Here is a 25315-nt window from a genome sequence, read left to right as displayed (position 1 = left end):
TACCCTAACCTTGTGAAAAGTCTTAGACCTTCACCTCGGACCATTTGTTTCTACTGGCGATGGTACTCAACTCGGTTAGCGGAGAAGGGTCTATTGAGTTATCTAAAACCCTCACTCTTGAACTCGTCTTAGTTGTTCCATCCCTTGCCTATAACCTATTGTCTGTTTGTCAAATTATCCTCGCACTTGCATGTACTGTGACATTCTATCCATCTTTCTTTGTTTTTCAGGACATTCTGACTCGACAGATTCTTGGTTATGGTGTTAGAAAGGGGAAACTGTACTACCTAGACTTGACAGAAACTGACGAGAAACAAAAGAATTTTTTGGGGCAAGCTAATCAGGTTAATAGGTCGAGAATGCAAAAAAAGTTATGTAGTTATGGCATCGTAGGTTAGGTCATCTATCTTTTAGTTATTTGAAGAGGTTGCAACCTCAGTTATTTTCAGTTGTTAGTGAGTCTGAGTTTCATTGTGACATTTGTGAACTGGCTAAGAGCCATGCCACCGTATTTCATATTCACCAAGTATTAATAGATGTTCTGTTCCTTTTATGAAAATTCATTCTGGTGTTTGGGGTCCTGCCAAAGTTTCTTCATTTTCTGAAGCTAGATATTATGTGACTTTTATTGATGATTGCACTCGCATGACGTGGGTGTCGTTACTGAAAAACAAAAGTGGTGTATATGGGATGTTTACTGATTTTTACAAAATGGTGGCGACGCAGTATCAACAATCTATCAAGATCTTTCAGTCTGATAATAGTGGAGAATTTGTGAATGGCCTCATGTCCGAATTTTGCGGTTTAATGGAATTAGATCATCAAACCTCCACTCGGTACCCCCAACAAAATGGTTTAGCGATTTAACGAAAAAAAAGCAGGTTGTTGGAGGTTGTTCGTGCTTCCTTGTTTGGCATGAATGTACCTCGATCCTATTGGGGTGAAGCAGTGAAATCAGCAACCTATGTTATCAACTATACTCCCTCACGGGTAATTGAGTTCCATAATCCTTATCAGAAACTCCATACACTTTTGTCCATCCCATCTATGCCTAACTTGGAGCCTCGGGTGTTTGGATGTACAACTTATGTTCATATCCCACAACCAGAACGAAGTAAATTTGATCCTCGTGCGAAGAAGTGTATTTTTGTGGGTTATGCAGAGTTTCAGAAGGGGTATAGGTGTTATGATCCGATTATTGCCATGATGTATATATCTCTTGATGTCTTATTCCATGAATCAGACCCGTATTACTCAGAGGGAGTTTCACAGTCTTCCTTTCAGGGGGAGAGTAGCGGTGAAGGGAATCCTGGTGTCTTTGGAGAATTGGAACACTTGGAGGAACGATTTGAAGTTCTTGAAGCAGAAATTGATCCTGTAACAGTAGAGACAGAAGCACATGATCCGGATGTATATGAAACTGTAGTACACGACATTTCCCCTTCTACATCAATAACTGAAGATCTCGATCAGAATGCTCCGCCTCAGGTACCTCCTATAATCTTTAATGAGTTTGTTGGGGTAGAAAGTCTTGAACCTAAACAATCACAAAAAGCTAGTAAGGGAGTTCTTAAGAAACAATATGAACCAGACATCAAAACCAATGCTAAATACCCTATAGCTAACTCTATGTCTAACCATAGCCTTTCTGAAACCCATGCACTTGTCATAAATCAATTGTCTGCTGTATCTATTCCTAGTAACGTGCAAGATGCTTTGAAAGATTCAAAATGGAAAAAAGCAATGAATGAAGAATTGGAAGCCCTTCAAAAGAATGTAACTTGGGAGGTAGTTAATATGCCTGTTGGAATGAAGATTGTTGGATGTCGTTGGGTGTTTACCGTGAAGCTTAATGCAGATGAAACTATTGATAGATATAAGGCGAGATTGGTTGCCAAGGGATACACACAGCGTTATAGAATTGATTATGAGGAGACTTTTCGCTTTGTGAAATTAAAAATCAAACAACCGGATTTTAATTTCACTTGCAACAAATAGAGATTGGCCCTTGCACCAGCTTAATGTGAAGAATGCATTCCTGAATGGGAACTTGGAGGAGGAAGTATACATGGATATGCCTCCAGGTGTGAAGAACCATCCCAAAGATATTGGGAAGGTGTGTAAACTAAAGACGGCTTTGTATGACCTGAAACAGTCTCCAAGAGCTTGGTTTGGAAGACTTACGATCAATGAAAGTTTTTGGATACAAACAGAGCAATTATGACCATACCTTGTTTATCAAACACAAGGATGGTAAGATTCTGACTCTAATTATGTATGTTGATGACATGATCGTTCTGAGGAGATGATCCAAGAAAATAAATGAATTGCGTAAGTATTTGTTTAACTTAATTTGAAATGAAGGATCTAGGACAATTGAAGTATTTTCTGGGTATTGAAGTTGCAAGGTCTAAAAAGGGGATTTCACTCTCACATAAGAAGTATGTCCTTGATTTACTTGCTGAAACCGAGATGTTGGATTGCAAACCGATGGAGACACCCATTGAGATGAATCACGGATTCGCCATTCATTTTGACCATGTTCCTACTGATAAAAGCAGGTATCAGCGTCTTGTAGAAAGGTTAATCTATCTATCTTATATTAGACCTGATATTACTTATGCTGTGAGTGTGGTTAGTCAATTTATGCATTGTCCTAGTGAAAAACATATAGATACAGTCTTTCGTATCTTTAAGTATTTGAAAAAACACGACAAAAATTTACTATTTGGAAAGTATGATGCATTGGATATTGTTGGATACACATATGCAGATTGGACTGGTGATAAAACTGATAGACGGTCTACATCAAGATATTTCACTTTTATCGGTAAAAATAAAAAATTGTCACGAGCCGAAAATACTCTCATTATCACTGAGTTACAAGCTACCCTCATTACCACCATCAAGTTGAAGTCCCTATTACCCCTTATAGTGACTTGCATTGGAAATGCTTTATAAACTTCTAAAGTCACTTCCACAATTTTTACATTAAGAACAGCCATCAGACGGTAGTGAGAGAGGATCTCGCTAACAAGCTATGCGTAGACTAATAAATCTTTACGATCAGTACAAAATCTAATAAGTTCTAAAAGAAGCGAACATATAAACCAATAAAACGTTTTGCATGCTCTTAGAATTTCGGACTCTGTTTAGCCACGTTCAAATATGCCATTGTGCAAGGTCTCTGGCTTTCAGTTCAGTTCACTTCATTGAATTGGCTTTCAACAAAACCCAGAGTATTACAAAAATTTCAAACCATCCGGCAATTACCTAGTTGATGTAAAACAATCTGAAAAACTGAAATGTATTGGTTTTGTGTACATATAACTCTGGTGAAAAAGAAACACCATGAAATCTTCATTCTACATTTCCTCTTCCCAAGAAAAACAGAATTCATTAGCGGAATATGTTTTACCTTTTTCCCCCAGCTTCATTCTTTCAACAATGGGAACGAAAGAAACCCCAATTGTACTAAACTAATGACTTTCATCCATAGCATCACTACCACTAGGCATTTGAGATGGCAGCTCCGTATCGTCAGAATCAGATACTTTTGCAACAGAATCGTCTAGAGCCTCAAGGAAGGATAGTACACTTAGCTTGTCTGCAGCCAAATAAAAAGTTATATCAGCATCGCGCTTAATAAACAGTTCAAAAGACCCAAGGCAATGCAGGTGTCAGAGCTATCGAAAACATTTAAAAATTGGTTCTAACAGGGGAAAAAAAATTAAAACTCAAAAACAACTTGAAATTTGGTCCAAAACTGTGCAAGAAACAGACCCGACAAAAGAATTGCGAAATGAAAAATAACTGATATCCACAATAAAATCTAATTGCAGTCAATACTCCTGACTCGAAAGACCAAAGATTGCTCGTTACTAACATTTACTTGGGTCAATTCCAAACTGAGACAAATCTACCTCTCCTGTACGCAGCACCTAGAAAAAAAGATTGGTATCTTAGTCCAAACTTACTTATTCAATAAGGAAATTCCCAGTTAATGAAAAAAGAATAGTACAATATTCTCACATAGGTAAATGCTTCTACTTGTTGACGAAAAGGAGGACTCTGCAACAACTCCAACAGATCCTCAGGAGTCCATTGACCCTGCATCATCACAGCCACAAAAAAAAATAAGTATCTGGGTCCTATGCTAATTGGAGTCAAGTTGGGCAACAAGCTCCCAACAATCCAAGAACCATGTGTCCTCACATTTGGTTTGATCACAACAATAGTGAATAAATAAAACCTAGTAGCACATACACACATGGCATATTTCTTGAAATTAACTTTCCAACTCATCCCGTGTGCATTTTGGGAAGTCATATTAAAATTTTAAACGCGTCGAGGAATTTCAGAATTTAGCAATCCTACCTCAGGCAAGTATGAGGCCAATTGCTGTTCTAAATGAAGTGTCTCAATCAACGGCAAAATGAGATCTGGTTTAAGAATATCTCCCAAACCCAAACCTGTACAATATGAATAAAATTACTTCCTACTAAGACGAATCGGCCAACAAAAGCAATGTAGTAAAACCAATGAACCAGTAAACACCCAAGGGTTGTCCACCAACAGCATGGTGGACACACTTGGTCACAAGGTACAAGGTAGAGCGAGTTAATGGACATGATTCAGCTGCAAGACTTCCTTGCAAGTGATCCTTGAAGGTGTGACCATGTTAAACAATTCTTGGATCGCCCCTTCTTTCTTTATCAATAGCAAGATATCCAAATATGAAATATGTAATAATCATCAATTAAAATATCACCTCCATCCAGATCTTCAGCAGCACCTATGAAATCAGACAAAATTTAGTGTTAGCATTTAGAAAACAAGTTAAAACATTCTCCCCTTGATAAAGCACAATAAATGATACCTGCAGGAGCAATGTTACTTAATATTCTCTGCAAATCCTCCAATCTTACTGGCCCAGATGAGGAGGTCACCTCACTAGTTCCTTCTGCACCAAAGTTTAGGTCCACTAAGTTACCAGCCCTGAAGTATGAGGAGAAAAATCACTTTCAGACCAATACCATAGTGAATCGACCTATTCCACCCAAATTTCTAATACCAAATTGTGTCGCACAAAAGGGCACACACGACCAAACACATTGGTTACACGGAAGTAACTAATAGACTTTTTTATAAAAGAAGAAAGGAAGGCAGGAGAAGAAATAATTGGGAAACAAGAAGAGAAGGGGGAATCTTATTCCTTTCCTGCATTTGGGGAAAAGAAAAGGAAGAAAAAGACGACAAAGAGAGTATGGTCTAATCATACATTACAAATGAGTTTGAGTAAAGGTTCAAGGTTATTTCAAATATAGCTAGGGTAAGCTGGTTTTAAGAACAAAATAAATCACAGTTTAAATGCATACTAGAGCAAAAGGGATCATCCCGTTTGAACACAGACTACTACCACAATTGTGACCACGCATCCAAATGCTTTCAAGATGCTATGTCGGACACTTTGTTCGTGTCAGGGTCTTTACTCAATGGTGTACGGGAAATTTCTCTAACAGAGGACAGCGTATTTGGAATATGGTCCCATTTGCGATCATGTGGGGTTATGGTTGGAGCTTAATAGACGACAATTTGAGGCATGCTCAATAGACTGCATGTAGTACAGTGTTTATTGGGGTCACGTGTCAGTAGGTATGCTTCTTCCAGCTGTGCATAGAGCTGTGAACGTGGACTACAGTAGTCCATCTGGTTTTCAGAATGACGTGCATATCTCACAACCGGTGGACGCAACCTCCTCTTACGCACGTGTACACGCAGAGAGAGCATGAGGTCGATGTGCCCAACACTGCAAGCAACGGACTGTCCCTATTACTTTACATAATGGGCATGTTATTTATCTTTGTAATGGGCATGTTGCAAGAGATTCAGCTTCCTATTTCTGATCAATTGTCACGTGTACGTAACTTGATTAGTTTGATTCTTTTATTTGTTGATGTAATCATATGTGAATTTTGCATGTAGTAATATCATGATTTGCTGGTAGTTATTATGATGTAGTAATATCATGGGTTGCAGGATGGAGTTTATGATACATTACAGGTATGACGGATTGATATTATGGGAAAGTACTGAAAATACAAAGGAAACTCTGTTCAATTTTTTTGCTTAAAAAACACACTTTTAATTAATTCAAAGTAGAATTTACATTGATAACATAAAACTTAGGCTGAGTATTATCCCCCAAAATACTGCCAAATCATGCCTCCAATGGTACCTCAAGCCGCCAGTCCTCTATCCTTATCTCCAAATCATTTCGCCATATATACCAAGTAATTTCCAGGTTTGAGGAGTAGTTTCTACGCCATTTCAATTGGCGAAAACCAAACTACGCCACGCGGCATACAAATTAATTTCGGGTTTTCAAATGATACCATTTCAAGTGGTGTAAAATGTTATCACATTTCAAATATATTTTCGTTAAAGTACTACACTATCTCTATCTATTGTTTCAATTTTATTACCAATATACCATTTTGCTTAATTAATTTGGTTTTGCATGGTGTTATGTTTTGCTTATTTAAAACAAAGTTTTCCACAGACAATGAAATAGATTGTTTTTCTACCAGAATTTTCGAGTCATTTTAAGTTGTTCAAATAAAAAAATTATTCATAAAAGTTACATAGCATAAAAAACAAAACTTTTGCAATACAACACAAACTAATATGGAGAAGCATGACAAAAAGCAAAAACAACACAAGAGAAAGACAATTTCATTGGATTCTTCATCACATTGGGTTAAGTGCAGGTTCATTGATGCACCGGATTGAAAAACTTCTATGTCCATCAGAATTTTACGCTTTGTTAAGTCACACCACCTTTTCCCCTGGTGTCATATTTGAAGTATTTGTGCTCATATGTTGGCTTGGTCTCTTTTACACCTTTACCACTTGAAGAAAAAATTTCATTCATATGTTTTTTTCCCGCGGTAATGTGAGTTTTCAATAGCCTCCATTGCTCGTCGAGAATATTATGCACTTGCTTTCAAATTTGGTGCACTTTGTTTCAACTTGTTTTCACTTTGACTTGAACGTAACCTTGTCAACAAATGACTCCAGGCACAACGGAATCAGGTGTTGCCCCAGTGCCATTACCTATGTTTACTAATGTTTACTGATGCCGGTATCCATGTTTCTGGGGATTGTCCTTCAAAAGTTCTCATGTGTGATCCATAGTGAAATTCTTGTTTCTGGTTGACCTTTCTAACAGATGACGCAAGCAAAAAATAATGTATGTCGAAAAGTCAACCCGGAAACAAGAATTTCACTATGATCGCCATGGGAATTTTTGAAGGACAACTATAAATGGTATCCACACGAAGTACCCGACATTTGTAAACATAGGAAATGGGACTGGGTCAACATAGGTGTGCCAAGAAGTCGTTTGTCGACAAAAGTACATGGGCAAGACAAAGCGAAACAAGTGAAAAAAGTTGAAACAGAGACTGCATCCACTCTGAAAACAATTGCAGAATATTATCGAGTGATAGAGGACTGTAGGAAAAAAACCTATGATGTTTACAAAGCTAGTGAAAAGAATTCTTCCAAGTGGTAAAGGTGTTTAAAAAAAAAACCAAGCCTCAAAACATTGGAGTAGGAGAGACAAATCATGAGCATAATACTTCAAAATATCACACCACAAGGAAAAAGGTGGTACAGACTTTAAAAAAGTCAAATTCTGAAGGGCATAGACACCCGTCAATCCAGCACATCCTGAACTTCACCCAAAGCGATGAAGAATCCAAGTATCTATTTTGTGTTGTGATTATTTTATGCATTTTGTCATGTTTCTCTGTTTTAATTTGTGTGTTGCGCTGCAAAAGCTTTGTTTTTATGTTATGTACCTTATATTCTTATTTTATGAATAACATTTTTATTTGAATAACTTGAGTTTGCCATGATAATTACTCAAAGTTGAATGCAAAAAAATGACTCAAAAAATTCTAGTAGAAAAACAATTTATTTCATAGCACCAAGCAAAATTGAATTAATTAAGCAAAAATGTAATATAAAATAGGGATAGTGTAAAAATGTAATATAGAGGTCTGATAACATTCTACGCCACTTGAAATGGCACCATTTGAAAAACCGAAATTAGTTTTTACGCCACTTCAACTAGTGTAGTTTGGTTTTTCCAAATTACGCACAATTGAAATTTGAAATGGAGTAAAAACTACTACTCAAACTAGGATAAAGGACCATTGACTTAGCTTTATAGGCACTTCCAATAAGACTAATAGGGCGCCAATCACCGATACTTTTGACACCTTTGTTTTTAGGGGTAAGTTTCACAAAAGTATTGCTAAGACCACAAACTAAAAAGCTAGTCTCACGAAAATCTTTTACCATTTCCATAAAGTCAACACGCAACACATCTCAAACATTTGTAATTTGTAAAAAATTCAACGGTAAAACCATTATGACCCAGGGACTGTGGTGCAGGGTGTGTCGTATCAACACGAAGTCGGACACTGGTACGACACAGATTCGTGGCTGGAGTGATAAAAGCAAAAAATAAAATTTTCAAAGAGAGCTAAGAGAGAGAGAGAGAGAGAGAGAGAGAGAGAGAGAGAGCACGAACCAGAACCAGATCTAGATGATCTAGGGTTTGAGGTTTTGCAATCTACGGAGTGGACCATTTTACTTTTGGACGTTTTTTTATCAATGTTTCTTTGGGCTGGGAAGGTCCAACAAGCTTCTAAGGCCCTTTACGGCTTTACATACTTTCAGTTATTTATAGTTTGATTGGGCTTACTGATCAAAGCCCAAATGTGTTATAAAATCTTTCCAAATTACCTACCAGGCTTTTCAAGACCCAAAAAATCATTGGTCTAGAACTGCAGCAATTTAAGCTTAATGAGTAAAGAGTAGCAGTGTCCTTGTGTCTGCCATTTTCAGACTTGCCGTGTTGGAATCGTTGTACCTGTGTCCAAATCCAACACTCGTACCCGCACCCATGCAACACAGCTCGGGGATCTATCATTCTCCAAACTTTTATGGCTTCCAAAAAGTCCTCTTGCATGCTATCCTCTAATGCATAGCTTTCCTCTTACGAAATTGATGAAAGACGAGAAGGTCCACTTTTAAGAATTATGATTAGTATAATTAGTAAGTTGATTTAGTAGTTTTTTTTATTGAGTTTAATTAGATTTAGAAGTTTAGGTTTCTTGGTTATCAAGTTTGGCTTATCTATAAAAGGAGGCCAATGTTAGATGTTTTATCCCTTTAAGAATTCAATTATTCAATCAAATCAATTATCAAAATTATCTCAAACCTAATATTTTCCATTCTCCAATTATTCTACATCTTCAATCTTAATTTCTTATTCATCTAAAACTCTTCAATCCCCTTGGCTCAATTCTTCTATCAAAGATTTCCATATCTTTTCTTCTAAATCTAAACCCTTGTTCCGCATCAAAAATATGAACCACAACAAGGTTATCAACAAGCGGTCTGATGGGATTCGGTATACTATTTCAAATAATAATTGACAACTTTATGCCTGAGATCATCTTCCACGATCACCGCCTCCTCTTCTATAATAATCTATCAAGGTTATTAAGGTCGGCCATTCTTCTTCTATAATAAACTATAATGTGATAAGGACTCGTACTCGAAACCACAAATTGAATTAAGGATGGCCACTCCTCTTCCCACTCATTGTTAACTAGAAAAAGAAGAAACCTCCTTATTAGTGGACCAAGTCGACTTACTTACAAGGCCGCAAGAGAGGTCAATGAGCTCACATCTTCCCAGAAAATCAATAGAATCTTTATCTCATATGACGAGAAATGCAATATCCACGTTCTTTGTCCTGAGAGAATCTAATCACTTTAGAATCACTGGCAATACCCCAAGGTCCACCACTACTAAAGACAAACACCATCAAACTCATTCCAAAAAAGGGAGAATCCTCTTTGTTGGGAGGCCCATAAACCGCAGCCATAAGTTTAGAATTGTCCTCTCCCACAGGCTTGCACACAATTGAGATCGAAAAAACACTCGACTTAATTATCAAAGACTTCCACTCTATCCTTGTCTGAAAGGATGTACACCCCACCCTTGGGGGTATGTTTGAAATGCAATCAAAAATAATTTCATAACAAGAAAAAGGAAATGTGCAACATTTTTTGTGGATATTAAGTAGCTATTGTATGATTTGTCAAGAAACATTACCGCCTGTCTTTAGGGACTCGAAATTTCTTCACTTTATTTGTAATTGAGATACTTTAGTTTGTAATTTTTTGCATTTTGGTATTATATGATAATGTAGTTAGCTATTACTAGTTACCTATTAAGTGCTAAATATATTGTTTGTAACATTTTCATTGAGAATTCAATATATTTTTTACAAGTCAAAAAAAAAAAAAAAATGGTGGAAAGGTATCTAAGATCGTTTACTTCGAGATGTAAAACACAATAAATCTAGACCTCGCCAGAACCATCGATGCATTTCTCAATATTTACTAAAGTTTTGAAAACAAATTTAGGAAAAGAATATAAATAAATCTCAATTTATAATGAAAGATGGGAATTTCTTGAAATTTTACAAAAGGAGCCTAAGTTGCGATTCAAACTATGAACACACAAAACAAGCCTAATTAGTAAGATTGACATACTACCATTTAAACTGTAAAATTTACATTCATGATTTTAAATCTAATAAAAAGGTGCCATCTATTGGAACTCTTTGGCATCCTCAGTTTCGAGGTTTTGAAACAAACAAATGGCATATGTACGAAAACAAAATGAAGGGCATTCCAAACGTATAATAAACTACCCATTCTGAAGGAGCGATTATAAGTACAATAACATTTATCATGTGTTGGTTTTGAGTTAGAAATCTTGTGCTTTGGAAACAGTTATAGCGAGTCTTCCTTGTCATCATTGTGTTACAAAATCAGTTTATTTCATTACTGTATAAGGTCTTCTTGACCTCATATTGTCTTCCTTATAATATAATAAAATTATGAATTATCTTATATGTCCATGTATAATAACATAGATTCAATATCCACAAGATGAATGGGGCACGTCTCCAACGAAAACAAAAGTAAAATACTATGGCTATGTTTGGTTCGAGGAATTTGAATTCCTGGAAAGTTGATGAAGCTCACTATTTTACTAGGGAGGGATAGAAGCAATGCAGTGTTTATAGGATAAAAAGGAGATTAACAGCGCCACTTTTGTAAGAGTTGTGAAGAAAACAACTTCCTTTTTAAAAATAGAAGAAATTGTTGTCCGCAAAACTCCTTAAAAGACAGTGATATCTACATGCTTTCTCTCCTATAAACACCATGTTGCCCTTTCTCTCCCGCCTACAAAAGTGGCGTAACTTAACTTTCCAGGAATCAAAATTCTGTTAACCAAACATAGCCAATATATTCATTTATTTTGTATTGGTCAAACATAGCCAATATAACTAGAACAGGGAAGCCTATTAAGTATGCACAAGCTGAGGACAATTTGAAATGCTTTGCCATATTTAAAATAGTAATTAATGGTCGTAAAAAATAGAACTATCGGTGCTTATTCAAGCTTCTAACCGCAAACAAGTAAGTTTCTCCAAACCAACAATCACTCACATCACATAGACATATATGTCAATGAGAATACCTCGAGGATATGTCATCTTCAGCCACGTCATCTGACAATTCAGGTAGAGGCACTGAAGCCTCAGGCTCTCCTTCACCAGCTACATCTGTAAATAGTTTTTTTTTTTTTTTTTTTTCAAAATTGCCAATAGATAAGCATGAACTTAAAAGTATGAAAGCTTCAAATTACTGGAAGAGATATAAATACCATCTACCTAATGGTTGATTCATGTGATGGTTAACTGAGACGCAAATTTGGTGATCACCATCAGCTTTTGGCTCCTGATTTACTCAATGGACAAACAAAACAAGGCAGTTAAGAATCTCAAAAGGTACAAAAAGGGCAATACAAATCCAAATGTATGAACAAAGCAATATGACCCAACACAACTTACTTGCATCCAAAAGAAGAACCTCCTATTGTCTGTGTTGAACTTCAAAAGAAATACCCTCCCAGATGATTCACTGATCTGAATAAAAAGCACATTTGGAAATTGCAAAGATGAAAAGCCACAGATAAGAGTAAGTAAATGACTAATCAAGAAATTTTCAACGAGCAGAATACCTTTTCAAAAACCGCTTCATCGGGAAATATGATCTGATCCTGTGACATTTTGCGTCAAGGCAAACTAAATAGCTCTACTATAAACTAAAAGAATATATATATAGTTCTGAACATCTACTGAGTTATCCCAAATAAAGGAGCAAAAGTGAGTCATGGTGATAGCTAAAGTTCTGATCACCATCCTTACTTCAATCTGTGCTTCCCATATACTCCTATAGTTTTTAGTGTGTGAATGCCATGTGTTTGGGGACTTGAAAAAAGGATACATCCTCAACTACATTTCGTGTCCGATCAAGCCATTGAAAATGCACCAACCCTTCCTCACCCTGTATTACAAACACAGTCAGTTTACAAATACAAACCACGGACTACATTTCAACTAACCCAAAAAAAAAAAAAAAAACGTACCCTTGCTATGCGAACAAGACCTTTACGAGTATCAGGAACAACTCTAGTTCCGTCCATAATCATTTTACCGGCACGAAACTCCAACATAATTTCCTGCTAATCAATTAAATAATAATAATAATATAACACAGTGAATATTTCAATTACATGCTTTTGGTACATAGATAATAAAATTAAAAAAAAAATGTTCACACCTGCATTGGAATTAAAGTGTCCATATAGTTTCACCTAGTTATCCTGTTAAAAAAAATCGTGTAATTTAGGGCACGGAAATAGTGATAAGTTTTATAGGTAGATATTAATAATAAGGGAATGCGAAATTACGAAAAACTACTTACTGGAGTTGGTTGGTGCTGCTGTTTGATATTTGAGAATTTGAGACGAATTTGGGGGGTTTAAAAGAGAGAGTTTTGCGTCTATGCAGAAAGGTGGCGTTGGTCTTCACTCTTCACGTGAAATGGCACGTGTTATTTAGCTTTTGGGCAGTGGGTCGGTTTGGCGTTGCATGTCACGGCTGAAAAACACGTGTTATAATTAGTGATATATTTGGTACGAAACGATTAGTGTTGAGCACTTCAGCCTTGGGAAGAAAATTGGGCAAAAAATGTGAGAGATGGTAGACATGGTGTTTACTAGTATACTGGTATGCGGTGAGGGCGTGAACGGAGCATAGCATTTCGTTAATTATAAATTGTTTTATAAAGACTTTGAAAAAAATTTAAAATTTTCAGATTAAAGATTAGGCAAAGTTCCCATATTCAGTTAAAATATTGAAATACTATGTTCTATTAAAATTAGTCCAACCATGTAATCCTATTACTCAAACGCTTTGAAATTAGAAAAACAATCATAAGTCTAGAGTGCCACTTTGGCATAATTAAACCCAGTTCTACATAATGAGAAAATTTTATTTTATCATGTCCCAAATCCCTTTAACAGTCTCAGCAATTATTAATGTGGTCATTGTATTGGTAGTGTAGTATGCAATTTTGTGGCTATAAATTTAATATTTTGTCTTCGCAAATGAAAAAATTCAATTGGATTTCACATCATTAATTCTCAGTTTTTTTTTTTCTGGACTATGTTATGAATAATCTATAATACCCGATTCTTTTCAAAATATCCAAAATTTTGACATAACCTCCTTTGTAATTTAAACATTAAATCATATCTCCACGTTATACCTGTAAAACACCATCCAAAAACATAATACATACAACAAACTAAAATGTACAACATCATCCAAAATTTTGACAGAGCCCCCTTTGTAATTTCAACATTAAATCATATCTCCACGTCATACCTGCTTTCAACTTTTACAAAACATCATCCCAAAACAAAAATACATAACAAATTACATCCTTTAAGTTCAAAAACATAATACATACAACAAAATATGCATAAGACTTTACAGATTGTTTCATTACATAGCTTTCACTATACAGTTGCACCTAAACATACATGGTGCATATTTACACTAGTAACCAAGCTTAAAGAAGATGCGGGTGGAGGTGAATCAAAGTCCAGTAGGAACAGACGAGATACACTAGCAAGTGTTAAAAAATGTTCTTCATGGTTGGTATTTGTCGAGTCCCTACATTAGGAAATAAAAAAAAGATAATAAGAATCATTATGAAACACATTAGTAAGTGTCAGACTATGGAAAACCAATATGTGCGACCTCCCACTTAAGATTCAATTATGATATTATAAGAAACATATTTTGTCTAACTTTATAGATGTTTAAATGTATATATAAATGAATCAACTATAAGATGTAATCACGAATTAACATACCGAGAATATAAACAAAATCTCAAGATAAGTGTAGTTTCAACTAATGCTTGTAGTGGACATGTGAAGCAAACGGCTTTCCTCTTGCAATCGGCCTTTAAGACCAGCACATCTTCCAATTCTTTCCAGTCTATCTAAAGTGAACATAGGGCTAAATGTCAGATCACACAATTTTCTGGTACGTGACAAAGCAACAAATGTCAAACCGAGGCTTTCTCTTTCACCAATATCTACCACAGCCTGATTAAGAGTGAGCCCTTGACTTTTATGAATTGTTATAGCCCAACACAAAACTAGAGGAATTTGAGTTCTTTGGCATGAAGTATCATTTGTCTTCCAATGAGTTGTTTGTGGAGCAATTGGTATTATATTGGAATCTGGACGGAACTTAGGACCACGGTAGTTATCAAAGTCAACCATGACCGCAAGAGGAATATCTTCTGGTGATTTGCAACCATTTGCATAGACAATGTCCACAATAATGCCCATTGCACCATTAACCAGACCATTGTGTGTGGCAAGGTTTGATCGAAGCATAACACGTGCACCAACTGATAAACACAAAACTTTTTCCAAGCCTTTCGCATCATCAGACAAAGCCCTGGAAGCGGTATCACAATTATTTTTTGATAAAATTCGAGCAACAGGTTTTCCAAGCTCAATTAGTCAATTGAGATTGTAATCATGTGCAGCTTGTTTGGTCGGAAATAGACGCAAAGCATATTTGAAGGTGTTAATTTCTTCCGCACTGAGCAAGGAAAAGTCTCTAGTCAGAAATAATTTCCAATCATCGATCGTGGATGTTCCATCACTAAGTCTCATTAATGCTTCCCGGAACAATGCTTGCCTATCCCCTGCTTGTCGAAATATATGAGATAACCGAACACATTTATCAAAAAAAGAGTACATAAGTCCACCGTATAGTTGCTGAGGACTCCCACCTCCTTTATACAATGCTCTATCGCATACAGGAGGTAACTGACGCATATCACCAACAAGGAGAATGGAGACATTACCAAATGGCTCGTTAGGCCCAAAAATATCTCGACAACGACGGTCAATATTCGCAAGCATAGATGTTCGACCATACTATATTCATCAATAATGATGAGTTTGGTGTCTTTAAAGTCCTCTTGCATACGCTGACATTGATCACCTTCAAAAGATTTAAATTATTTTGAAACATTTCGTTTAGTTCTTTGTTCAGTTCTAATGGCGAGTTCATGGTGTATGGTTGCACCTCCAACATTAAAAGCAGTGACTCCAGTTGGAGCCATGACACGTACTGCTTTGGCTGATCTAAAAAATCCATTAATTGAATGCACAATTGCATTTATGAGAGTGGATTTCCCTGTGCCTGCACCACCACAAACTATCATACGAATGCACGCTCGACATTCTAGTGCTCGAATAACCATATCATGTGCCACTCTTTGTTCATGAGACAGTTCATCAAGGGTTACAATAAGAGGTTCAACGTTAACTTCTTCTCCACTGCGCAAAGTATGCACAAATTTTCTTTCACTCTCCATGTTTGGATATCGATATAAACCTTCAGCCCAATTGTATGAAGTATCAAAGTCTCGCCTTCCTAATTCGACATTCTCCCCAGGGACAAACAAGGGCCCCATTGATGCTGCCATCATCCATTCATCTCGAAATAGGTCTTCCATATCATTCTCTATCTCAATATCATCTTAGAATTCTTCATCAATAGGTTCAGGAAGAATTACTGATTGGTGTTCTCCGAAGCCCAAGTCAATGTACCTTTCTGACCATAGTATGAAATCCCCTTTTGCTTCTTCCAGACTCCGAAAATGGTGATGAATCAAGACTTGTTGACGACAAAATGATTCCCATTTTTTAGTGTTTGGTAGGATGTCACCATCCAGTTGTGGAACCAAACGCACAATTGCACTAACTCGAGAAGTGTGCCAACCCTTTCGATTAAAGTAGTGTCTTTTCGCCATATCGAGGAGGGATGTATTTTCATAGCAAGGAGGTCGCTGTATATATTTTCCTACAAAGCTTGGGTCTGTTCCAATAATCTCTTCATCTTCGTCCCCTCTTCTACGACATAAAGTTGATGTTAACATGCTCTTTTCACTTACATTTAAAAGGACAAACTTCCTTGATGATCGTACCAATGGGTACCCCATTAACAAATGACATACTTCTTGGGCGAAATATCTCTTTCGGATACACTTTTCATAAGCAACGCTTGAAAGCAGATTTTGCATTCTGACATGGACGGCGAAGATCTTCAACAATTTCTCGTAAAGTTTATGTGAAACTCTTTGATGCAGGCTCAAATTTTGAAGCATACTTAGCAATGTAATTTACTACGATCGTATCGAAAGGGACGGGCGACCAATCAATATTTGCACGCCATGTCTGTAGAATTTTTCTATTATGGGAGCAGACTAACTCATCATTCCGACGCCCTATAAACCGGAACATATTACTGTTAGGCGGTTCTTCAACAATCTTCGACTTATCAAGTACATCAAATGGATATCTAAAGCGGCATCCCATCTGTTTCATTGTTTTATGTAAATGTAAGCAATAACTTCCACATATGCTATGTCGCATGACCCAATTAACCAATAAAGCATAGTCATTTTCGTCTGTATCAAGATTCAACTCAAGTGGCAAAGCACGCGCACAAGGATGCTCTTGTATATTTTTATCCATGCTAGGATCTGGATTTACAGTGGAAACAAGCCTATCAAAATATTCAATGACATTTGATCTAACCTCTGCACTTGTACCTATCCCACTAACATCTGGAGCACCTCTTAGCCAAAGAAATCCATGAATATGACCACTGCCACGATTCTGCCACTCAAACCGGTACCAATGATCAACCACAGAAAACTCATTGCTTAAATATTCTCGAAAGAAATTGGATACCCTGGCCTGAAAGAACCATGCGACGACACTTGGATTTTCGTTAACCAACCTTGCACGTCCCTTTTTTTTTTTCTAAAGGAGACAACCCGTAAGTCGGATAATTCAACATGTCATACCTATAAAGATCCTCAAATAATTCCTAACTCGTAGCCAAGATATATTAAAATGATGTACAACACCATCATTCAACATTAAAATGAGACAACCTTTCAAGTGCATTAGATGGATCCAAAATGTGAAAGAGTTCTGGCCATTGCATGTCAGCAGCACTGAGTGTGAAGAATATCGTTGGCGGACCTAACTGTTTCACCATGGCTGTTAACTTTTTCAACCTTGTAAACCAAAAAGCACGAGTACCACGTATATTCCTTGCAAAGTAAGAAATGCGATTAACTAGTTGTTTGTCACCAGATGAAATCATATCTCGAATATCTTGTATTGACAACTCTGCATCTCCTGGATTCTTTCTCACGAAAACATCACCTAATGCAAGTCTGCTAGTGCGCCACCTGGATAAAGAGTTCCATGCAAAATATCTAAATCTTGAATCTTTGGCAAAACGACCATCATCATACTTCATCAAATATTGAAAGTATTGCAACGGGTTTACTTTCCTTTGACGAGTTTGCCTCAAATCAGCATTGCCTCAAGGAAACAAGGTTGGAAAAGCCATAGCAATGTATCCGGGAGTTGAAAACTCATTAATGATCTCTGTAGTGAAAGGCATATGCACATGTGTCTGATCTGCATTTGTAACTTGCAATGCCCTTAAGAGACATGCTTGTTGATTAGGTTGCGGAAAAATAGCAATAGTACCAGCAGCATGAAAATCATCAATGTGGAAATCTTGGTTATGTAGCTCGGGTGGTCCTTCATACTCATCTGTCTGCATTTGCACTGCTTTGTCTCCATTGTTAAGATCTCCCAAACTTTCTCCCGCACTTGGGATGTCTTCCGGTATCCCATCTACTGGAAGTCTTTCTAGAGTTCCGTCATCAATAATTATATCACCATAGTGCCGATGATATTTTTTCAACCAAACTAATGCTTCACGTACAAACTCACGACGAACACGAAACTCCTTGTTTGTATGTGTCCCGCCCCTATTAACAACTAGTATTGCAGATAAATCAGCAGGCTTGTATGGCAAAACGGTTGCAATTGCATTGACATCTTGTGCAAAGTTTATCACATTACCACCATATTTGTATTGTTGACCTTTCACACGATATCACGGACATCATTAAGGTGCACCCTAGCAATAAGAATTCTTTTTAAATCGTCAAACGAGCCAATTCTAGAGGCACAATACCAGGATGCATTGAGTTATCCACACTGAACATGCTTGCTTGGTGGTTCCCTCGCTTATCTGACTTGCAAGAAGAACACATACCTGCAGAAAAATTCAAATAAGGGAATCTTCTTTGGCATTCTAGACAACTTAACCATAGACTTGCAAGAAGAACAAATACCTGCAGATATCTTTAAATCAGGGAATCTTCGTTTGCATTCTAGACAACTTAACCATACAATATCGTTGCATGATTTTCGGAAAACTTGCGCATTGGTAAAAGGTAGGCAATCATTCACAATTTGTGTTTGAATAGTCACTTCACATCTATTGTTATCTCCAATACTCGATTGTACATGGGATTGTGGTTGTGGAACTCGTCCATGTCGAGCAACTATCCGGCGAGAAAGAGCAACTATTTTGCAAGAAAATCTTTGGTGAGCAATTCTGCGAAGAGCTACATTTCTATAAAACGCACGTAGTGCATTATGAACAGCCCGTTCAACAGGGTCTTGATTTTCAACTATTAGTCTTCGACGAGCTCTACGTAAAGCTAGTTTGAAACGATGTACCTCTGCCGTTTCATTTTGGTTGGAATAGTTTCTTCGATCATTATCTAGACGACGCCGAACACATTGTTGGTCAAATGTTTGACCAGTTCGTGCTCGCTTGCGTCGGGAGGTATCAATATCTCGGCACAAAGAACGTTGCTCAATTGTCTGATTTTCCCGTGCTTGCTTTCGACGAGAGGTGTCAATATCCCGAATAACAGTACGTTGCTCATTTGTTAGTTTTGAACGTGCTCTTTTACGTCTAGCAGAATTTTCACCTCTTCTAATTTCCAGTCTCTGACTTTGTAACAAACTTTGTTCTTGACTTGGTATCCTCTGAATAAACATAGAATTTTCAGGTTGAGTTGCATTTCTCATATTACAAATCCACTTCCTGAGCGGGCAATTTTCATCTAGATCATCCACCTTCTCCCTTTGCGAAGAGATTTCTTCATCGTCTCCAACCCTTTGATTACCTCTAGAGCATTCTGGCCGATCATGTATCCTTTGAATATGCATAGAATTCCCAAGTTGAGCTCCAACTCTCTGATTACCTATAAAGGATTCCAGCTGTTCATGTTTCCTCTGAATATTCATAGAATTCTCAAGTTGAGCTGCCACCACCCTTAGATTCCGAAAAGGAGTTTCTGGCATAATAAAGGAGACAAAAGAAGTACGTCTAGATCGAACTGCACGTCTTCGAGTGGTTGGATATGAAATTTCATCCGCTATACAGTTTAATCTCCTGATGTCTCTTGAAAATTGGGCAAAAGAGGTACGTGGTCGATGATTATGAAGACGCGGCCGAGTAGTTGGTAGTGGAGTACGTCTATTCCGACGACTATAAAATCGACCAAAAAACCTATCAACTCAATGCCGACTACGACGAGTATAGAATTGACCAAAAAACCTATCTGCTTGGTGTACTTGTACTAGTAAACCTCCTTCCACCACTTCCATTGGGTATTCAAACACCGAGACGAGAAAAGGAGAGACGAGTGGCAACCCTTCTTCCGTCAGTTCAATTGTAATACCTACATATTTGGCAAATTGGACCATTAAAAAGTTTTATGTTTTGCTTATAGTTTTTATTCCTTTTATCTAATGGGAAATTAACTAAGGGAAAAGTTTAGTAAACGGATAATAATAACATGACCTCAATATGGTATAGTTGCGAAATGCCAAGTAGTATTGATTTTCATGTAACCTAACTAAACAAAGAAAATGTTGTCTCTACTCCTATTGTATAATCTATCAAGCCCAACCACGGTGGGTCCTAAATGTTAAAAAATTGCAACATATGAAATATAAATATGATAACTTATTTTGTGATATCTAAAAAAACAGTGAACTTTGTACTATTGTTACATGACGTATAAATACATTAATACTAACTAATGTATAAAAAGGAGTTAAGAATTTTTAGCGCATGAATTATATGAAAAATGCATGAATTATATGGTAGTCCCAATCATTCGTACAAATTTGAACAAGGAGCAAATCAAATTCGAATGAAGACATACCTGTGGACGCTCAAATTTTTCCAAGAAACATAAAGACTTAGAACCAACACAAACCAACAGAACTGATCCTGCAAGGAAGGTAAGAAATAATGGTTACCTTAACGCCCCAAAACTCGAATAAATATATACCTAAAATACGTGACTTCTATGAAAAATTTGGACAGAGCCTCCTCTGTATTTTCGACATTTTATAAACCTAAAATCTGTCATAACCTGAAAATTTAAAACAATATATACTTCTCATTTTCATTCAATAATCCATCTATTTAATCGTCTCCACAAATGCCAACAACACTAGGACTTAGTACAACAAAGAACTTGATGAATGAGAATTTGAATACATCTCATTGATTAACCCATCTACTTAACTGTCTCGACGAATGCCAGAGCAGTTAAATAACTAGTTTAAAAAATGAGATCACTGCAACATTAGGACTTAGTATAGCAAAGAACTTGAATGTCTCGACTAATGCCAGATCATCCAAGCACCTCGTACAAAGCCATTACCAAAAACACAAATTAAATAAATATTTTCGAGTCCCATAACTATCAAAAGGTTTACATCATTAACAAATTCGAATGAAGACATACCTCTTTCGACTCAAATTTTTCCAAGAAACATAAAGACTTAGAACCAAAAAAGACCAACATAACTGATCCTGCAAGGACAAACCAAATAGTGATTAGCTTTGGGAATATATTGCAATGGAAACGGCTAGTGGACTCGCAAATGATTAATACTTATTAATTAAAAAAAATTGTTTTGTTTGTAAATTGTTTGAAAAAGGGTTGAGTAATAAAGTTAAAATACATTTTCAAATAAATATGACTATATAAGTACAATCAACCAACTTACATGCATGCATTTGCTGTAAACAAGTTCAGATTCTCAATCATTCAATCTCTCAGGTGGAGGTGGAGGTATAATGCAATCTCCAACAAATTCTCTGCTATGTTTTGGACTAAGTTGATTTAGTTCACTTATGGTAGAAGTATTGTTTTGGACAAACGCAGAAATAGATTGCCGACTTTGTTCCCATGTCTTGACATAACTAATTTCTTTCTTCACAGAGAATGAAGTAAAATCAACACGGTCATCTTCAAGATCACTAGTGGTTGGATTGAATGGATCAACACACCCAAATTGATGAAGTACTCGAAGAGGCACATATGGAGTGGAGCCATGAAGGCCAACAAGTACAAGACTTTGTCGACCTGGAATATGTAGATAAATATTGCTTTTACACAAGGGCCAATCACATTCCCACTTGATGTCCTCGGTCTTCAAAGAATTTAAGCTTGTGTACCATGCTTCTTCATCCTCAAGGATTGTACGAGGGTGCTTACTAATGCTTGTCTTGATAAGATTATATCTTCGATCTTCAACACTTTTCATTTTCACCAAAGAATTTGATAAGTGCTCATATGCCCAAACTTGAAGAAGTGGAATACATCCAGAAAGCTTTGTATGTCTATTTCTAACACAATTGGTCAAACCTATGAGAAGTTACGCTAATATCATAGATACGATAGTGACGCTTCCAGTTCTAACTTCTTGAATAATTTTGCATAAGGAGGCATCAATCTTGTTGGTGTTATTTGGAAAAAGAATATGTCCTACAATTGCTAAGTCTATTGAATTGGCACGCCCCAATGCCACTTTTTTATTGTTTGGATCACCGATATTTAAGTGTCTAGCAATAAGGAAATCAAGAGAGCAAGTTTTCACTTGTCCATTTTTGTCCTTTTCAAGCATTTTTTTAGAGACATGTAGGAAATTGACAAGCTCCTTTACATAACTTTCTTTTAAATGGGGAAAAGCAGGGCTTCCTTCGAGAGTCATTCCAAGAAGATGAGAACATTCTTCTAGTGTAGGACAAAGTTGATGGGAGCCAAATTTGAAACCCATGTCATTTGGCTCCCAACATCTAACTAGTGCTTCTATGAAAGCCCAATTGATTTTGACTTTAGCTAAACTTAGTGTGTTTCCCATACCACTCTTTTGCCTCCAATCCATCCAATCACCATCATCCCAATCATCTTTAATGATTTCTAATAGACTTTTATTAGGCACTTTGGTATTCATTATCAAGTTGTCCACCTCCTCCTATAAAAATAAAATAGTTCAATGAGAATATGAAACAAATTTACATATATTGATTGTACTATATGTTTTCATAAAAAATCAATATTTTATGAAAAACTTGATCGTTTAGACAAGAATTATTAAGCATATTCAAATAATTAGGGTTTTTCTTTATAAAAATATTCATCTACGTTGATTATATTAAATGTCTAATGACTATAAAAATAAATATTTTATGAAAAACTTAATCTTCGATTATAAATTAAAAGGGAATGGATCTATTTTGTTTTGCAATATATACTTATATTAATAAAATAGTATTGTGAAATAATAAAGTTCCACAAGACAAACAAGTAATTCTACATATGAGTTTTGGTTTATGCATCTAATAAGGCTTGGTTCCACATCTTCAAACCTCCCCACAAGTGTAAACACTAATGGATCTTTAGTTGGTGATGTGGTTGGGGCTTTCGACACCGGGCCTAGCGGTGTAACCCACTAGCCGTAAGTCTACTTGCATCCCTCCTATTTGGTTATTGGGACATGACATGGTAGAATATGGACGAATGATATATCAAAAAGTTAACAATTAAAGAACATGGACAAATGATATATAAAAAAGTTAACAATTAAAGAACATGAACGAATGATATATAAAAAAGAAATTAAAGAACAATTATTGGGACATGACATGGTAAATTTACGGGTAGTGGGTATAAATGTTGAACCCGATAGCCCCGATAGCGACAGTTCAGTATAAAGTCGACATTGTTGCATGGGTGGGGTGGGGGTGGGGCACTCCCCTACTCCGATAACAAATCAAGAAATAATCGGGGGTGGGGTGGGGTGGGGTGGGGGCTCCCCTATGCCATTTGCGGTAACAAATCAAGAAATAAGCGGGGTAGGGCTTTCCCTTGGTGGGACAAACCCAACCAGTTTTTTTTTCCAAGCAAGTCTTTCAACCGCAGCCACAAGCGACTTATATCGCATTGAAACTCTAGCTTCAAAAATCTTAACATCATTTAAAACCGATTTCTATACCAAATGTAACTTAAGACATTATGGTGCTCACGAGTCACTCAATGAGAAATTGAGTATCCATCAAGTATATATTTGGGGGGGGGGGAGAAGGTAACTTAATTTATTTATGCTTTAGCAAATTCATTAATATGGCATATTGTTTTTCATTCTTCTCAATTTACAGCTACTTTTTCTACTTTTTCATTAATAACAAGTGCTATCTTATAATATTAGTGCTTGGTTCACGATAGATAGCACTACAAGGAACCAAACATAAATAATTATGGAACAAAATATCAAAGAATGCAGCAGAAAAGAGAAAAGATACTCTGCTAACGTCAAATAACTAAAGTTAATATATTGACATTACCTATCGAATATTAGACCCCTCAGAGGATTATCAGCTGTATTAGGGGGTGGTGGAACCTTTTTAACAATGGCATCTAGGATTTCATTTATACCTATTCCCTGCTGCAAAACAAAGAAAACGACAATAACAAAATAACGATAAGTTTTGATGAATGGAGTATCCGGTAAAACAAAATATGACACATCAACAATGTGTACACCAATTCTTAAAAAATGCGATCAGTAGCTATAGAAGGGTCAATTGTAAGTGTATGTGCAAAGATGTCTAAGATATTTTCTTCTTTCTAACTCATCGGCAGGCACTTCCCACGAGAATTTTGGAAGGTTGGAAAGTGATTTAGGAGAAAACTCAGTAACGCAAATTGAATTTTCAAATAGGATTGCTGCAAGATGTGGCTCAAAGTTATATAAAAAAGAAAGAAGAGAAAGGGGAGTTGGCACCTACATAACTGGTTGCTTGCTTACCAAGCCATCCTGGCAAGCTCCTCCAGTTCGATTATTATTCTTGACTTGACTTATTATTATAAAAACGACTCACTATAAAAATGAAAGACGATCGATTATCTACCCAAGAAGATAGAGAGTCCCATATACGAGAAAAGGTCACAAATGGAGTTGAACCAAGTAACATTGCAAAGGCATAATGATAGTAGGGTCGGGATATCCCCCCTCGAACGGACGTGAAGGTCTCCCCTCATCCGGCTCTCCGCAGGGAATCTCCACTCTTTGCTTCCCTTAATATCCTCCCTTTACCACATCATGGGGGTTTACGAGGAGATCGAGGCTTGTTCGAAAGGCTGCTATACCATACCTTTTACTCTACTCTAGTAGTCACTAGACTCACTAGAGTAGTCCGTCCGGCGGCTCTTTGCTGAAATCATTACTCTTAATTCTCCGTGCTCTAGCAATTACGCTCCCTAGACCACTACCGTGTAGTTAGGTAGGGACAATCAATCCGTAGTGACGGGAATCCAGGGAATGAATGGGGATCCCTATCAATATACAAATATAGAATTAGAGAATTATCTAAATCTCTCAATTGATTCTCTGGTCTTATACTGATTGCGGTACATAACACGAGACGATGGAATGCAATGGGTTGCCTGCCTACCAAAAGCGATGATTCACTTGTCCCCATGTCCATAGGGACCTCATGGCATACAACCGCCACGACTCCCGC

The 25315-nt window shown here is 36.7% G+C and overlaps 1 protein-coding gene and 1 long non-coding RNA gene across 4 annotated transcripts; both read right to left on the bottom strand.

Annotated features, from left to right (window-relative positions):
• Positions 1 to 3106: 3106 nt before the first annotated feature.
• On the bottom strand, positions 3107 to 13057 carry RPN13 (regulatory particle non-ATPase 13). Of its 2 annotated transcripts, none has more exons than XM_086601739.1 (14): positions 12927 to 13057; positions 12783 to 12825; positions 12589 to 12684; positions 12447 to 12506; positions 12181 to 12219; positions 12011 to 12085; positions 11831 to 11897; positions 11638 to 11722; positions 4880 to 4998; positions 4772 to 4795; positions 4378 to 4472; positions 4033 to 4110; positions 3887 to 3941; positions 3107 to 3607 (listed from the first exon to the last, which is right to left on the bottom strand). In XM_086601739.1, exons 2-14 carry the CDS (start codon positions 12804 to 12806, stop codon positions 3480 to 3482), a joined length of 945 nt encoding a protein of 314 aa, XP_086457865.1. In that variant the 5' UTR covers positions 12807 to 12825; positions 12927 to 13057; the 3' UTR covers positions 3107 to 3479. The 2 variants fall into 2 exon arrangements, with proteins under 2 accessions (XP_086457865.1, XP_086457866.1); XM_086601740.1 differs by having other exon boundaries at positions 12589 to 12681; positions 12927 to 13054.
• A 791-nt stretch (positions 13058 to 13848) lies between these two features.
• Positions 13849 to 24243, bottom strand: LOC147509443 (uncharacterized). Of its 2 annotated transcripts, none has more exons than XR_015216557.1 (4): positions 24137 to 24243; positions 21252 to 21319; positions 20661 to 20728; positions 13849 to 14182 (listed from the first exon to the last, which is right to left on the bottom strand). It is a non-coding gene; the product is annotated as an uncharacterized LOC147509443 (long non-coding RNA). The 2 variants fall into 2 exon arrangements; XR_015216556.1 differs by lacking the exon at positions 24137 to 24243 and adding an exon at positions 21517 to 22123.
• Between the last annotated feature and the right edge of the window lie 1072 nt (positions 24244 to 25315).

The sequence above is a fragment of the Coptis chinensis genome, chromosome 3 (assembly GCF_015680905.1).
Source record: "Coptis chinensis isolate HL-2020 chromosome 3, ASM1568090v1, whole genome shotgun sequence".
Lineage (NCBI taxonomy): Eukaryota > Viridiplantae > Streptophyta > Magnoliopsida > Ranunculales > Ranunculaceae > Coptis > Coptis chinensis.
The sequence above is the reverse complement of the archived record's forward strand: the minus strand, read 5'-3'. Positions and strand labels throughout refer to the sequence as shown.

What these genes read in the sequence shown, in the direction of transcription:
- RPN13 (XM_086601739.1), bottom strand. Translation starts at nt 12,806, where the DNA reads ATGGACACTTTAATTCCAATGCAG. An exon ending in AAGTAACATTGCTCCTGCAG is followed by an intron (nt 4,796 to 4,879) that starts GTATCATTTATT and finishes CTGATTTCATAG; the next exon opens with GTGCTGCTGAAGATCTGGAT. An exon ending in AAGTAGAAGCATTTACCTAT is followed by an intron (nt 3,942 to 4,032) that starts GTGAGAATATTG and finishes CTTTTTTTCTAG; the next exon opens with GTGCTGCGTACAGGAGAGGT.